Source organism: Mus caroli, chromosome 2, assembly GCF_900094665.2.
Source record: "Mus caroli chromosome 2, CAROLI_EIJ_v1.1, whole genome shotgun sequence".
NCBI lineage: Eukaryota > Metazoa > Chordata > Mammalia > Rodentia > Muridae > Mus > Mus caroli.
In genome coordinates this window covers 25,827,134-25,840,445 of record NC_034571.1, presented here as the reverse complement: position 1 = coordinate 25,840,445, position 13,312 = coordinate 25,827,134, and the positions used below count along the sequence as shown (strand labels likewise).

Below are 13,312 nucleotides of genomic sequence, written 5' to 3'. Positions count from 1 at the left end.
TTAAAAAAAAAAAAAAAAAAAAAAAAAAACCCAACAGGGCTGGAGAGATGGAGTTAAGAGCACTGACTACTCTTCCAGAGGTCCTGAGTTCAGTTCCCAGCAGCCACATGGTGGCTCACAAACATCCGTAAAGGGAGTCTATGCTCTCTTCTGGTTGGTGTCTGAAGACAGCGGCAGTGTATTCACAGAAATTAAATAAATAAATCGTAAAAAAAAAAAAAAGGAAAAAGAGGAAAACCATACAATGATTATTTAATTTGCTTGCTCACAAAACTTCTTTTTTTTTCGAGACAAGGTTTCTCTGTGTAGCCCTGGCTGTCCTCGAACTAAGAAATCGGCCTGCCTCTGCCTGCCTCCCGAGTGCTGGGATTAAAGGCGTGCGCCACCACGCCCGGCTACAAAACTTCTTAATAAGCATTTTCTCCCAGGAAGATATAGCTATAATGTGGAATAGTAACCATACTAAAAAGAGTTATTGAATGATACCGTGTCTTCAGGACTTAAGTGTAAGTTGTTTGTCTGGTCTATTACAAAAATTCACATTTTAAAACTCATTTAACTGCCAGGGAAATCACATTAGCAGCTGAACCTTGAAGCTCAGAACAACCCAATCTACTGAAAGGGTGAGGCTGAAGGAATGAGTTCAAAACTAACCTGAAAATTCCTGTCTCAAAAATGATGGGGGTGGGGGTGGGAATTCTAGGGAGAGGTAGCTTTCCCTGCTACAGTGCTTGCCTGGTATGTGCAAGGCCCTACGTTCAAGCTCCAGTATAGGGGTTGGGGATAATATCTGGAAGCAAGCCTGTCTGATGGACCAAACATTCTCCATCACAATACTGAAGAGTCCACCTGAGCCTCTCTGCATGGGCTTATTAGCCTGCTGCTAGTTAGCAAACTGCCCCTACCAAAACAGGAAGACCATCCAGACAGTACCCACTGAAGTTAACCGACCTAAAAGGCTCTCTTTGTGGACCCAGTGAAGTAGAAAGAGTCAATTCTATACCAAGTACTTTGGTCAGGCAATAATGGACTTTTCTTTCCTGCAGTAGATCAGCTTACGTCAGAAGGTGGGACCTCTGCCAAGGACAACTGTCTCTCTCTACAGAGCTGGTCGTATGAAAGTCACCACCTCACTCCCACTGCAGATTTTTTACTTATGTTACTGAAAATGATTATTCTCTTCACCCGGTAGACATATTTAGTTGCAAGAATTTCCACTTTCATTTCACTCCTAAAACAATCATTGCTAGACAACATGAAAAAAAAATTAAATAAATACAAAAACTACTATTACCCAAAGATATACACCCTCTCACCCAAAATTATGTCAGCAGTACTGAATTTCTGGGACTCTGTGTGTACCAAATTCCTCCCATGACTGAAGCTGCATACTAAAAGAACCCTACCCCTGCTCTTACAATATGCAGCAGTCTGATAAGGCATACTCCAGAGAAGGTTCCAGGCTGTGCCTAACCTAATGAGATTAGCACCTTTAAGTCACTCGGAAGGAAGAATCTGGGAAATGTGCCATTAAAAAAAAACAATCTCTGCCCGGCAGTGGTGGCGCATACCTTTAATCCCAGCATTTGGGAGGCAGAGGTAGGTGAATTTCTGAGTTCGAGGCCAGCCTGGTCTATAGCGTGAGTTCCAGGACAGTCAGAGCTATACAGAGAAACCCTGTCTCGAAAACAAACCAAACCAAACAAACAAAATCTCCAAACTTACCAATCAATTTGTTGCACTAACTACCTAAAAACCACAACAGAGGGGTTGCCTAGGAGTCAACCAACCGACAGTTTATCTCCAGACTGCCAATCAACTCAGATTTTTGAAAATTAAGTCCATGTACAACATTGAATAAATGAGGGAAAACAAAATGTTCTCTGTATTCTTTGCATGTTTAAGAACAGTGCTTCATTTAGCTGGTCATGGTGGCATTTTTAATCCCATCATTTAGGAGCCAAGGGCAGGCAGATCTCTAAGCTCGAGGCCAGCCTGATGTACACACAGAGTTCCAGGGCAGTCAGGGCTACAGAGAGAAATTCTGTCTCAAAAACCAAAACAACGGTATGTGAGCTGATCTCAGGAGATCAAACAAGAATTATAGCTATGTCCTCTATTGTAATGAACACAAAGGACATTCTTACGATGCTGACAGACCTCATGGGTTCTTTTTATTTATTTATATTTATTATTTTTTAAATTTTATTTTATGTGTTCTTTGCTGTTTTGCCTGAATGTATGCCTGTGTGAGGGTGTCAGAAGCTCTGGAACTGGGGTTACAGATAGGTGTGAACTGCCATGTTGCTGATAGGAATTGGACCCAGGTCCCTCAGAAGGAACATCCAATGCTCTCCAGCCCCAGATCTAGCTGATTCTAAAGGTATGAAATTTAACAAAAAAAAATCCGGGGGCTGGTGAGAAGATGGCTCAGCGGGTAAGAGCACTGACTGCTCTTCCGAAGGTCATGAGTTCAAATCCCAGGAACCATATGGTGGCTCACAACCATCCGTAACGATATCTGATGCCCTTTTCTGGAGTGTCTGAAGACAGCTACAGTGTACTTACATATAATAAATAAACTAATTTTAAAAAAAAAGGATACAAAAGAAAAAAATCCAAAGATACAGTAAGCTTAAGAATGTCTCCTCCTCATTCTTAACACAAATTTATTTGTACACATTATCAACTGAGCTAGATTCTCTAAACAGAGACTTAAATGAGTATCTTTGTTTGCCAGGCCAGCCAAATGCCAAGAAACAGCTGCTTGAGGCCCTTCTTGGTACTTGGCGAATTGTAAGATGCTTTCACTAATCTATAAGTAGTTACATGCCACTATGTATCTACAGTAGGAACATGGAGACACAGTGGGTAGGAATCACACTGTGCTAAGAAACAGGCTATGGATAAAAACATTTTCTAACCAAAGGTCAAATGCTTTGGACTCCACAAATCTGGCACCTGTAAGTGAGTGGTTTAGGACAGCCTCACACACATTTCCTAGGCACTTCAAGAAAAGAAAAAGTCATGTGAAGATGCAAGTCTTTGCTTTTGCTTGTGTTTAAAACCACTGAAACATGCTGAATAGCGTGGAGGAAGGAGGGCTTGGCATCGGTTTGCTCTACAAACTTTGTTGTAATCACCCAAGGCAAAAGCTCACAAAAATCAGTTTGGGTTTCGTTGCTTAGTCAGGGCCCAAATGTGCAGAACGGACAATAGCTTTTCTCTGTGGCTTATGAGGCCAGCGTTTTTTGAATCTCAGATTTGCAAAGCAAGAGGACTAACATCCAGATTTAAAATGGCTTGCCGGAGAACACACTATCAAAGAACTGGTTAGCACCTACAAAGCTGTGTACTAGCTGATTCTCAGATCAAACAAACCAACTGGAAACCAGCTGAGCTACAGGTTTTAGTAGCAGATAGGACAGCAAGCAGAGCAGTAGACAATATATAAACAAGGCTTTTGGCATGAATGAATGAATGAAAACAGTCAATCCTTTTGCTTCAACTACATTCCATCAAGATCTTGGCTCTACACGTCCAGCCTTCAAGTTGATTAATTCAGTTCCACTTGTTAGTGCAATTCTGCAGAGGTGAGCACGACTTAAGCATCAGGAAAGCAAGAGATCCATACTGCATTGCATCAAACCCCAGAAATGCAGAGCAATGCTGGGCAACTTACTTCTTATGCTTCCCACATACTATCTTGCTGGTACTTACCTTTCAACCTGCAAAATTCAGATGAAAAGGGTTTATTAAGTGCAATATCTTAAGATTCAAGACAACAAAAGGTTATAAACCTTATATAATTAACTGGGTCTCATTTATAAAAGGGGCCTGCCTTGGATTTATGAGCTATAATCATTAGAAAAACCTTAAATTTCTACATCCCACTTTAAAATATCAGGACAATTTTAAGCAGTTGTTTTCTTTCTTTCTTTCTTTTTTCTTTTTTTTTTTGAAAAAGGCTCAATGTTAGCAAACATTGAAACACTACACATAAAACATACAAGAATGTTGTTTTGTGTGTGTGGGTATATATGTTTTGTTTTTTCAAGACAGGGTTTTTCTATGTATCCCTGGCTGTCCTGGAACTCAGACCAGGCTCCTTCAGAGATGCTGGTCTCTGCCTCTCAAGATCAGAGGTGTGCACCACCACACCCTGCCAGAGTTTTGGTTTTAAAAAAAGAAACTGAGTTCCATTTCATTCTCAGGGATTATGGTAGCACTAAGTCAATGGAAAAAGATATAAACGCAGGTTACAGCACTTGTCCAACTGGAAAACACCATTTACACTATATGTTTTCGGGTAATTTTTCTGAGTATCTAAAGTAACTTACTCCCTTGGTTCTTAGGAACCAAGCAGCCATCAATTACAAATCAGCAAACATCACATGCAAACACCAGGATGGCAATAAGAGACTAATATACTCATGCCTTAAGGAGAAACAGAAAGGTAGAAAACAGTAAACATAGGACACTTCTGATCATGTGGCCAGCAATCCCAACCAGACTGTCACCAACCTTTCTACTTAACAGAAAGGTCGTGTTGGCAGGGCTTCCCCTTCTGGGGATCATTCAACCTCTTGGACACCAATGTGTCTTCACTGCAAGCCAGGCAAAAAACCCAAAAGGCAACACATTTTCTGCATGCTGGTCAAATACCTGAGCTCTGCGTTTACGAAACGATGACAACATGTTGAAGGAATGTGGACTCTAAAGAGGAAGGGGAAGAGCAAGACAACACACTTCTAAGGGCAACTGGGATAGAATCACTTTAAAGTGAAGAGAACAAATCTGTGAAAACACATGAAAACAGGTAAAAATCAAACGGCACTGCCCCAGCGTGAGAATCCCACCAGAAATCTGAGCTGTAACCAGGGAGCCCAGGCTTCTGGGTATGGACAATCACCATCACCTAAATGTGCTGCCTTGGCCAATTCACGCTCTCTCTCAGACCCCAGTTTGCCCAAGAATTAAATTTTTTTTTTTTTTTCCGAGACAGGGTTTCTCTGTGTAGCCCTGGATGTCCTGGAACTCACTCTGTAGACCAGGCTGACCTCTAACTCAGAAATCCCCCTGCCTCTGCCTCCTGAGTTCTGGGATTAAAGGCGTGCGCCACCACGCCTGACTCCAAGAATTAATTTTTAATACTGAATGTTCTTTTAAAAATAAATATGCCTCTTCTCATCTACATTCTGATGAAATAGGAATCTTGGGACCTTTAGGCATTTGCACTGTCAAAGTAATTAAGTAAAAAGATGATTTCATGAAAGCCTAAGTGTAGTAAGGAACTCAAACAACAAAGATTGACCTTGGGGCTAGTTTGCTGGTGCAGTACCTTTATAAAATACGATTATTTCCTACTCAAAACAAGTGTAAGCAGCATGTGTAAGAGATGTGAAAGGAGCCACTCGCTGCACGGCTGTTCCAGCCAGCTGGCTCTCTGGCCAGCTCTGCGGACCTCTGCATTCCTGGAATCAGCATTAGCCATCAGATCATGGCATTCCCCTGTAAGGCCACAGATGACGAGCTGCAGCAGACCCAGAGGCATAGACTGGAGTTCTCCAATAGGCAGTGGGCACTGGTAACAGAAGCAGGCTGCCCTCAGAGCCTCTGTCCTTAGTGCACATTCCACAGACCAGACTCGGGGAGCTATTCCTAAGAGCCATTTCTCAGTATCTGTAGAGGCCCCACCTTTGAGATGAAAGCAGAGAAGAAAAATAATAGAAAATTATAATCCAGAGAACTAAAAGATACACTTACTAGGACTCTCCCTGCTTAAACCTGTTCATTAGATTACTTGACATCAGATTTCTCCAAGTATTAGATTACCACAAAGCATACAGCCAAGGCTAAAGGCACTACCAGAGAATAAGCCGGCTGCAGCAGCTCCTGCCTGCCATAGGTCCAGCTACTTTGGAAGCTAAGGGTGGAGAAATAAGCTTGAGTCCAGGATCTGAGACATATAACAAGGCCTCCTTTCTTTTAAGAGGGGTAAAAGTCAAGGGTGGTGGCAGCCAGGCTTGTTGGCAGGAGTGTAATGAGTTCAAGACCAGCTACACCCAACTACACAGATTCAGAATGAGCTATGTATCAAGATCTTGTCTCAAAAGTAGGGAATAGAACTGCATATCTACATGTCTCTCAGCCTTGGGTTTACCATAAGAACTGTTTCACATTTGTCTGGTATAGGGCAAACTTTGAAATCCATCCTTTCTATCTAGGTCCCTGGATAACAGTCAACACACTTTGAGGGTCCCTTTGAGGAATTAATGACCCAGTTACTAAAAAAGGCTTATTGTTAATTTCCTGCAGGGGATCTACTGCAGCACATTTTTTTTTTCAACTTTGACTTCAATTTGACCTTTAAAATCTAAGACATTTAGTATGAGTGGGAACCTTGGCTCAATAGCTTCATGCAACTCACTGTTGCTAATGCTATTCTTAAGCTCTTGTTTCCTGGCTACAAGACACCCCCACCCTGCCATCTTTGATACATTCTGTTTTACTTAAGTCCAATTGCTATGACAACGCAATTTCTGAACACATTATTAAAATACTTCATATGCTTGGTTTCTCTTGTATTCCTTGACAGTCCTGATAATTAGCTTTTCGAAAATACCAAGGGGAAAGAACAAACGACTTAAAATGTTTTGGGTCTCTATATAGAAAAACCTGATTATCTGAGAGGCTGAGGCAGGAAAATCCTGAGTTTGAGGCCGGCCTGAGCTATTCAGCAAATTCCAGGCCAGCTGGAGTTACACAGTAAGAGCCTGTAGAGAGAGGGACAGAGACAGAAACAGAGAGATGAAAGTCAACAAGGCCCTGCGAAGTGTAGCAGTTCGAAATGATTTCACCCTTTCTGGGACATTCATTTAAAACACACCGACCCTTACTTACATAGAAGCCCTCTTGATATGATACGTGTGTGTGTGTGTGTGTGTGTGTGTGTGTGTGTGTGTAATTCTAGTACCTGAGAGGATTTTAAAATCAATTTTTTCCTTGAGAAGCATTTCATCAAATTTGCAGGGATAGCTTCAGACAAAAGACTGTTCTATCACTTCACACTGGCACAGCAGTAGAATTTGACAAAACCCAGAAGCCTTCGACTTAATGTCTTATATAGAAAGAAAAGAGCTGTAAGCTATTAAGTTATTTATTGGATCTGGATCTCCTCCAACCAAGCGGCGCCGCATCTAACTATTATACAGGAGCAGGTCAGCACTGGAGAGAAAAGACATTTATTACCAGGAAAGAAAAAGGAGGCCTTTCTGCGGCCGGAGGGCCCGGGACCGCCACACAGGATGAAATTAAGGTCAGCGAGCCCTTCACTGCAGACGCGAGGCTCCGAGAGGTGCGAGCGCCGCGGCTGCGGGCGACGGGCGGTGCGGGGGCGCTCGCGGGTGGGTGCTGCCGAGGACCACCCTCCGCCACCTGCCGCGACGGGTGGGGCCGCGGGCGCAGGAAGGGGCCCTCGCGTACCTTCCGCGGACCGTGACACTCCAGGTCGCCGCCCGGCTCTGCCGCGCCCCGCAGCCCACGCGCCACAAAAGGCGGCGGCGGGGGCCCACGGAGCCGCCCGCCAGGCTCCGCAGCTCATCTGTGCACATCGCTCCGGTGCTCGGCCTCCCGCGGCTTTTCCCTTCCCGCCCACCGCCCTTCCTTACCGGCTCCTGGGGGTGAGGGGCGTGGGTCGCCGCGCTGAGGGCTGCTGAGGAAAAAGATGCGCCGCCGCGGCCCCTGCCTCACGCCGTTCGCTCCGCAGCGGATAGTGACGGCGGCGCGCGCGCACTGTGGCTTTTATAAGCGGCCGCGCGCGCCCCCGCGGCGGCCGAGCGCGAGCGTGAGGGAAGTGCCCCGGTTGGCGACGCGAGAGGCGGGACTCGCTGCTCCACTGCAGTAAGGAGAGGACCGAGCGCGTCCGGAAGTAGCCGAAGCTGCGGGGCGGGGTGGTGGGGGTTGGGGTAAAGGACGGGAACGCGCCCGCGAGGGGTGCGGGGCGCGGCGCAGAGCAGAGCAGAGCCGCCGCCGCAGCCGCCCGCCGTGGCGTGGGACCCGAGCAATCCTGCCCCGCCCAGTCCGCCCTGCAGAGAATCTGTGCCGCACCCCTCCGCCCTGGGAGCCCTTCCGAGACTGCGGCGAAGGGCAGGGCGGGGCCCGCCGCCGCAGTCAAACTGGCGATGTTGCTGCCCTGGCCGGAAAGACGCCCTGTCCCTTTCGGATGATCTCACTGGAATGTTGGCTCCCTCTTTGCACTTTTTCTGGGGGAGGCTTGGCGCTGGAAGACCCAAGTCTGCCTGTTCTGGTGGGGGATGGGGCCAAAAAAAAAAAGATGATTTAGGGATCCGTGTTTGAGGAGGTGGTAGGGGGGAAAAAAAAGACTGATTTGTGGCGTAAGACTTTATTTCAGGATATGGAGAATTCTTCAGCAATCTTCCTGTTGCCAGTAGACTAGGGTGTATTCGTCCCAGTTGATAAACGACATTACTATTTCTTTCCCCAGTATTAATTGAACTTTGCTGTTTAGCTGACACCGTACGTGTCTTGGGCTTTTAATCTCTGCGCTTATTTTACAAGGTAGATGTGGCCTTTCCCATTTTACAAATTAGCATCCTGATGACATAGAAGGTAGTTCTCTGCCCAGGTCAGGCACGAAGCAGCAATCAGAGAACCTAAGATTTGAACACAAGCGTTAAGCAAGTGGGTGCTAGACTTCTGAGAAAAGGAAAACACAATTTCTGTAATTTTTTTCTTATACACAACCCTTTTCAGGGCCTGGCTCTAAACTAAACTCTGTAGCCAGGCTCCCCTACAGCAAAAGCTCTTTCCCTTCCTCCATTTCGGGTGACAGCTGTGTGGCAACCATTGGAGTAGCACCCAGCTCATTCCTGTGTAGTCAGGCAGCTCTGCCAGGCATCAGCCTCCTGGTTACCAAGCCACCCTCCTATTTAAAAAATTATAAAGAACTGGGCATTGCTCCAGAACTGGGATGAGGCCCAGTCCCGAGCTTCCTGGTCCTCTGCAGTTTGGTTTCTGCTGAGCCTAGGATCTGCAAGGTGACTTCTAAGCTACTCTGACTGTAGACATGATGGTGAAAGAAGATTCCTAGTCATTTTCCTTGGAGAGGAGACATTTAAAAAATAAAATAAAAAGGAGTGGCCACAGCTCAGCGGCAGCTTCACAGACTCCTGAGGCAAAAAGGCAGGTGCTTGGAGGATGGCATGTAACGCCATCTTCTTTACAGAGAAACTGAATGAGGAGCTACTTCCTGGACAGGACATTTTTTTCCTTTTCTTTTTTTTTGTTTTTTTGTTTTTCCAGACAGGGTTTCCCTTTGTAGTTTTGGCTGTCCTGAAAGTTGCTCTGTAGACCAGGCAGGCCTCAAACACAGAGATCCCCCTGGTCTTTCTCCTGAGTGGTGGGATAAAAGGCATGCACTGCCACAGCAGGCTGTGCATTTCTGAAAACAGCTGATGGTGACCATAGTAACCACCTCTTCAGTCAGCTGCAGCAAATTTAAAACTCAGATATTCAGCATTGGGTACAAAATGGCTAGTATAACTTAACTCTCCAAAATGTCTAAGACCTGATGCTTCAGTGACAAGGGCTCTCTGGGCTGTTGATATTTAATTTCCCAGGCTCCATATTGAAATAGGGGGTCTACTGTTTCTCCCAAATGCCAAACAAATCCAAGACCTAAAGGGAGCTCTCTTCTGATTGGGAAACTAAACTCCTGCTTGTTGGTCCATTTTCTGATCGGAAGAATGGTCAGGATACCGGTATCCTCAGGCACCCAGCCTGTTCTCATCTGGCAGGAGAAATGAGCTATCAAAAAGCCATTGCTCATGGTTTCTATTGTTGCTTCCCTCCCTCCCACCAATTTCAGTGCATGCCTCACACTTTATGATGTGTGGGCATGGGGAAGGGATATTGCAGAGAATAATCTTGTTTTTAATGAGAACTTCATAGGGACAAAATAAAGCAAGCACAGCCCAGTGTGACAGCGTGGTTCCACTCCATGTTCTTGGCCACACCTCTACTGGCCTCCTTACAAGCAGTGAATTCTAAGCTTCTCTTGATTACTGCAGTCCCTAGACTTAAAACTCTAGCTAGCCCTGGTCCCCTGTTCTAAAGGTCAGTTGTTGGTTGGGGAAATATGCTAATTGTCACCTGTCCACTTCTCTACCGCTATCCTGCACTCTCTCTACAAAGTTCAAGTCAAGTGCTTGTATTATTTTTTCCTCCCTGTAAAGCTGATTGGGAAGAATCATGCCCAGAAAATGACTTTCCCCAGAGCTGCAGGAGCAGAGCTGGCAAGCCAGTCACACAACTCTTCCAAACATAGTGACTATGGAAAACCTGAGGGCATTATGCTAAGTGAAATGAGCCAGACAGATGGACCAATATTAAATGATTCTGCATACCTTACAATCTGCAACTGCTGGGTCTCAGAGATAACAGTACTGGATGGGGGAAAGGACCAGTTTCCATTTTGGATGAGAAAGTTCCGGCAGTCTGGGTTGGGCACTTCTGAACACATTCTACCATGTAGACTATTTCCTAAAACATTTACTACATTTATTCATGTGTGTTATAGGAAGGTCAGAGGACAAGATGCACAAGTTGGTTCTCCTTGTGGATTCTGGGGTTCAAACACAGGTCATCAGGCTTGGTGGCATGTACCTTTCTTTACCCACAGAGCCAGTGGGTAAATCCAGTACTAATCCTGGAGTACTTAATGGCATGTAATTAATGTAATTAATGGCATGTAATTTTTTTGTTTAAGATAAGGTACCAGCTGTGGCCTAGTCTATCCTGGAGTTCATGGCAATCCTCCTGCTTCAGCTGCTTCAGTGTTATGATTGCAGGAGGTGGTGCCACCATGCCCAGATTTTCCTGCTAAGCTTTCCATTATCTAGAGCCTGGCCTAATGATGACATAGTCATTCCAGAGCCTAGAAAAGCTTGTAGAGTTTACTGTCGCTTGGCACTGTTACTTAATGCTTTTCTCCATGGACCCGTTTACCTGCTTCGAAAGCACAGGACTAGCTGGGACGTGGCCAGCAGCTCTTGTAGGAGCTCATGTACTTCTTATAGAATCCCAGGTTCCATCCCCAGCATTACAGATCAAGGCCAACCATCTGCCACAGATCAGTCCAAAGTATATGCTTGCTTTTCCAACCTCTTGATTTTAAAGAAAAAAAAAAGTGAGTGATTTTCTTACACTATGTTCATGCCTAGTATCCTTAGAGGCCAGAAAAGAGCACGGGATCTTTCTTTTCTCTTTTTTTTTTTTTTTAAGATTTGTTTTATTTATATGAGTATACTGTTGCTGTCCTCAGAGACACCAGAATAGATCCCATTGCAGATGGTTGTGAGCTACCATGTGGTTGTTGGGAATTGAACTCAGGACCTCTGGAAGAGCAATCAGTGCGCCTAACCTCTGAGGCATCTCTCCAAACCTGCATTGGATCTTCTGAAACTCGAATTACAGTTGTGAAACTCAAGGGTGCTAGAAACTAAACCTGGATCCCCTGCAAGAACAACAAGGACTCTTGTTTTTTTTTTGTTTGTTTGTTTGTTTGTTTGTTTTTTTTTTGGTTGGTTTTTCAAGACAGGGTTTCTCTGTATAGCCTTGGCTGTCCTGGAACTCACTTTGTAGACCAGGCTGGCCTCGAACTCAGAAATCCACCTGCCTCTGCCTCCCGAGTGCTGGGATTAAAGGCGTGCGCCACCACGCCCAGCTCTTGTCTGCTTTCTGTAGATCCACAGGACATCCAATAAATTCATTAAGTGTAGCAGAGAAAAGGGAAAATTAGTCATATGCAATAGACTTGTGAACAGCTCTGTGTTCCTAGCACTGAGGGATATCTAAACTTCATTAGGCCAATGCAATCATCACATATATTTGTCACGCACGGACACAAGTGTGTGTGTGTGTGTGTGCACGCGTGCGTGCTCGAGCCCAAGGCTGACAGGATCTACAAAGGTTCCTACTGGAATTCTGTGCTGGAATTTCCAGCACAACATCAAATGGGTACTAAAGTGATATCACACAATGCATGACATGACAAAAATTTGGGCACTCAGCCCAAGGAATGAGGGCAAGATGCAGTCAGTGAAAGCAGGCAGACGAGCAAGAACTTGAGCTGCAAAGACAATGGAGCTTGTAGCATTCTGTGGCAAAGAATCTGATGTGCCTGTGTGGAGCTACAGCCATCAGCAGCTGGTGGTCATGGTTTCTGAGGCTACACTATCAGTGGGTATCAAAAACCTAACCTTCCAATGATTTTGGGTTTTTTTTTTAAAGATTTATTTATTTATATTTAAGTACACTGTCGCTGTCTTCAGACACTCCAGAAGAGGGAGTCAGATCTAATTACGGATGGTTGTGAGCCACCATGTGGTTGCTGGGATTTGAACTGCGGACCTTCAGAAGAGCAGTCTTACCCACTGAGCCATCTCACCAGCCCCCTGTTTTGTTTTCCGAGACAGGGTTTCTCTGTGTAGCTCTGGCTGTCCTGGAACTTACTCTGTAGACCAGGCTGGCCTCGAACTCAGAACTCCGCCTGCCCCTGCCTCCCAAGTGCTGGGATTAAAGGCGTGCCCACCAACCCAGTTTTTTTCTTTGCTCTTGTTTGAGACTCTGCTAGGATAACCAGCATCAAATGACAAACACCAAGAGTGCTAATCACATCCAAAGGAAGAGTATTAAGCTGCTCTAAGGGGCATTTTTAGGATGCTGAGATGAATCAGCTGGTAAAGGGGCCTGCCATGCAAGCCTCACAAGTTAAGTTTGAGCCCCAGAACCCATATTAAAGTAGAAAAAGAGCACAGACTATAAAGTTGTCTGCTGATCTCCAAATGCATGCTGTTATTACACCTGAGACCACATATTATGGTTTTCTTTTTTTTAAGGTCGTTTTTACACTATGGTAAAAATAAAAAGGGCTGGAGAGATGCAGTAGTTAAAAGCACTTGGTTCTTGGTAGAGGACTTCCAACACTCACATGGTGGCTCACACACTTTAACTCGAGGGGATCTGATGCCCTCCTCTTCTAACTTCACAAGGTACCAAGCATGACAAAACATTCATATGCATATCAAATTTCTAAAGCAGGCTAAGCTACATAATGAGACCAGGGATTCATACACATTAAATATAAAACATTATACAGGCATACACATACAATCTACTAAACTACATTGCTGGCTCCCAGAGATTTTTCTATACCCCCTCCCCACATCCCTATTTAAAAGATGTCTTCTTTCTTTTCTTTTCTTTTCTTTTCTTTTTTTTTTTTTTTTTT

General features: G+C 44.9%; 1 protein-coding gene across 1 annotated transcript in view; it reads right to left on the bottom strand.

Moving 5' to 3' along the window:
• The window catches only part of Sptan1 (spectrin alpha, non-erythrocytic 1), a 69,275-nt gene extending 61,485 nt beyond the window's left edge, over positions 1-7,790 (bottom strand). Inside the window, exons 1-2 of the mRNA XM_029474455.1 lie at positions 7,671-7,790; positions 4,666-4,716 (exon numbers count right to left, since the gene is read on the bottom strand). Coding sequence (XP_029330315.1) covers positions 4,666-4,698 — 33 coding nt within the window. The 5' untranslated portion in view covers positions 4,699-4,716; positions 7,671-7,790. The remainder of the gene's footprint in view (positions 1-4,665; positions 4,717-7,670) is intronic.
• Between the last annotated feature and the right edge of the window lie 5,522 nt (positions 7,791-13,312).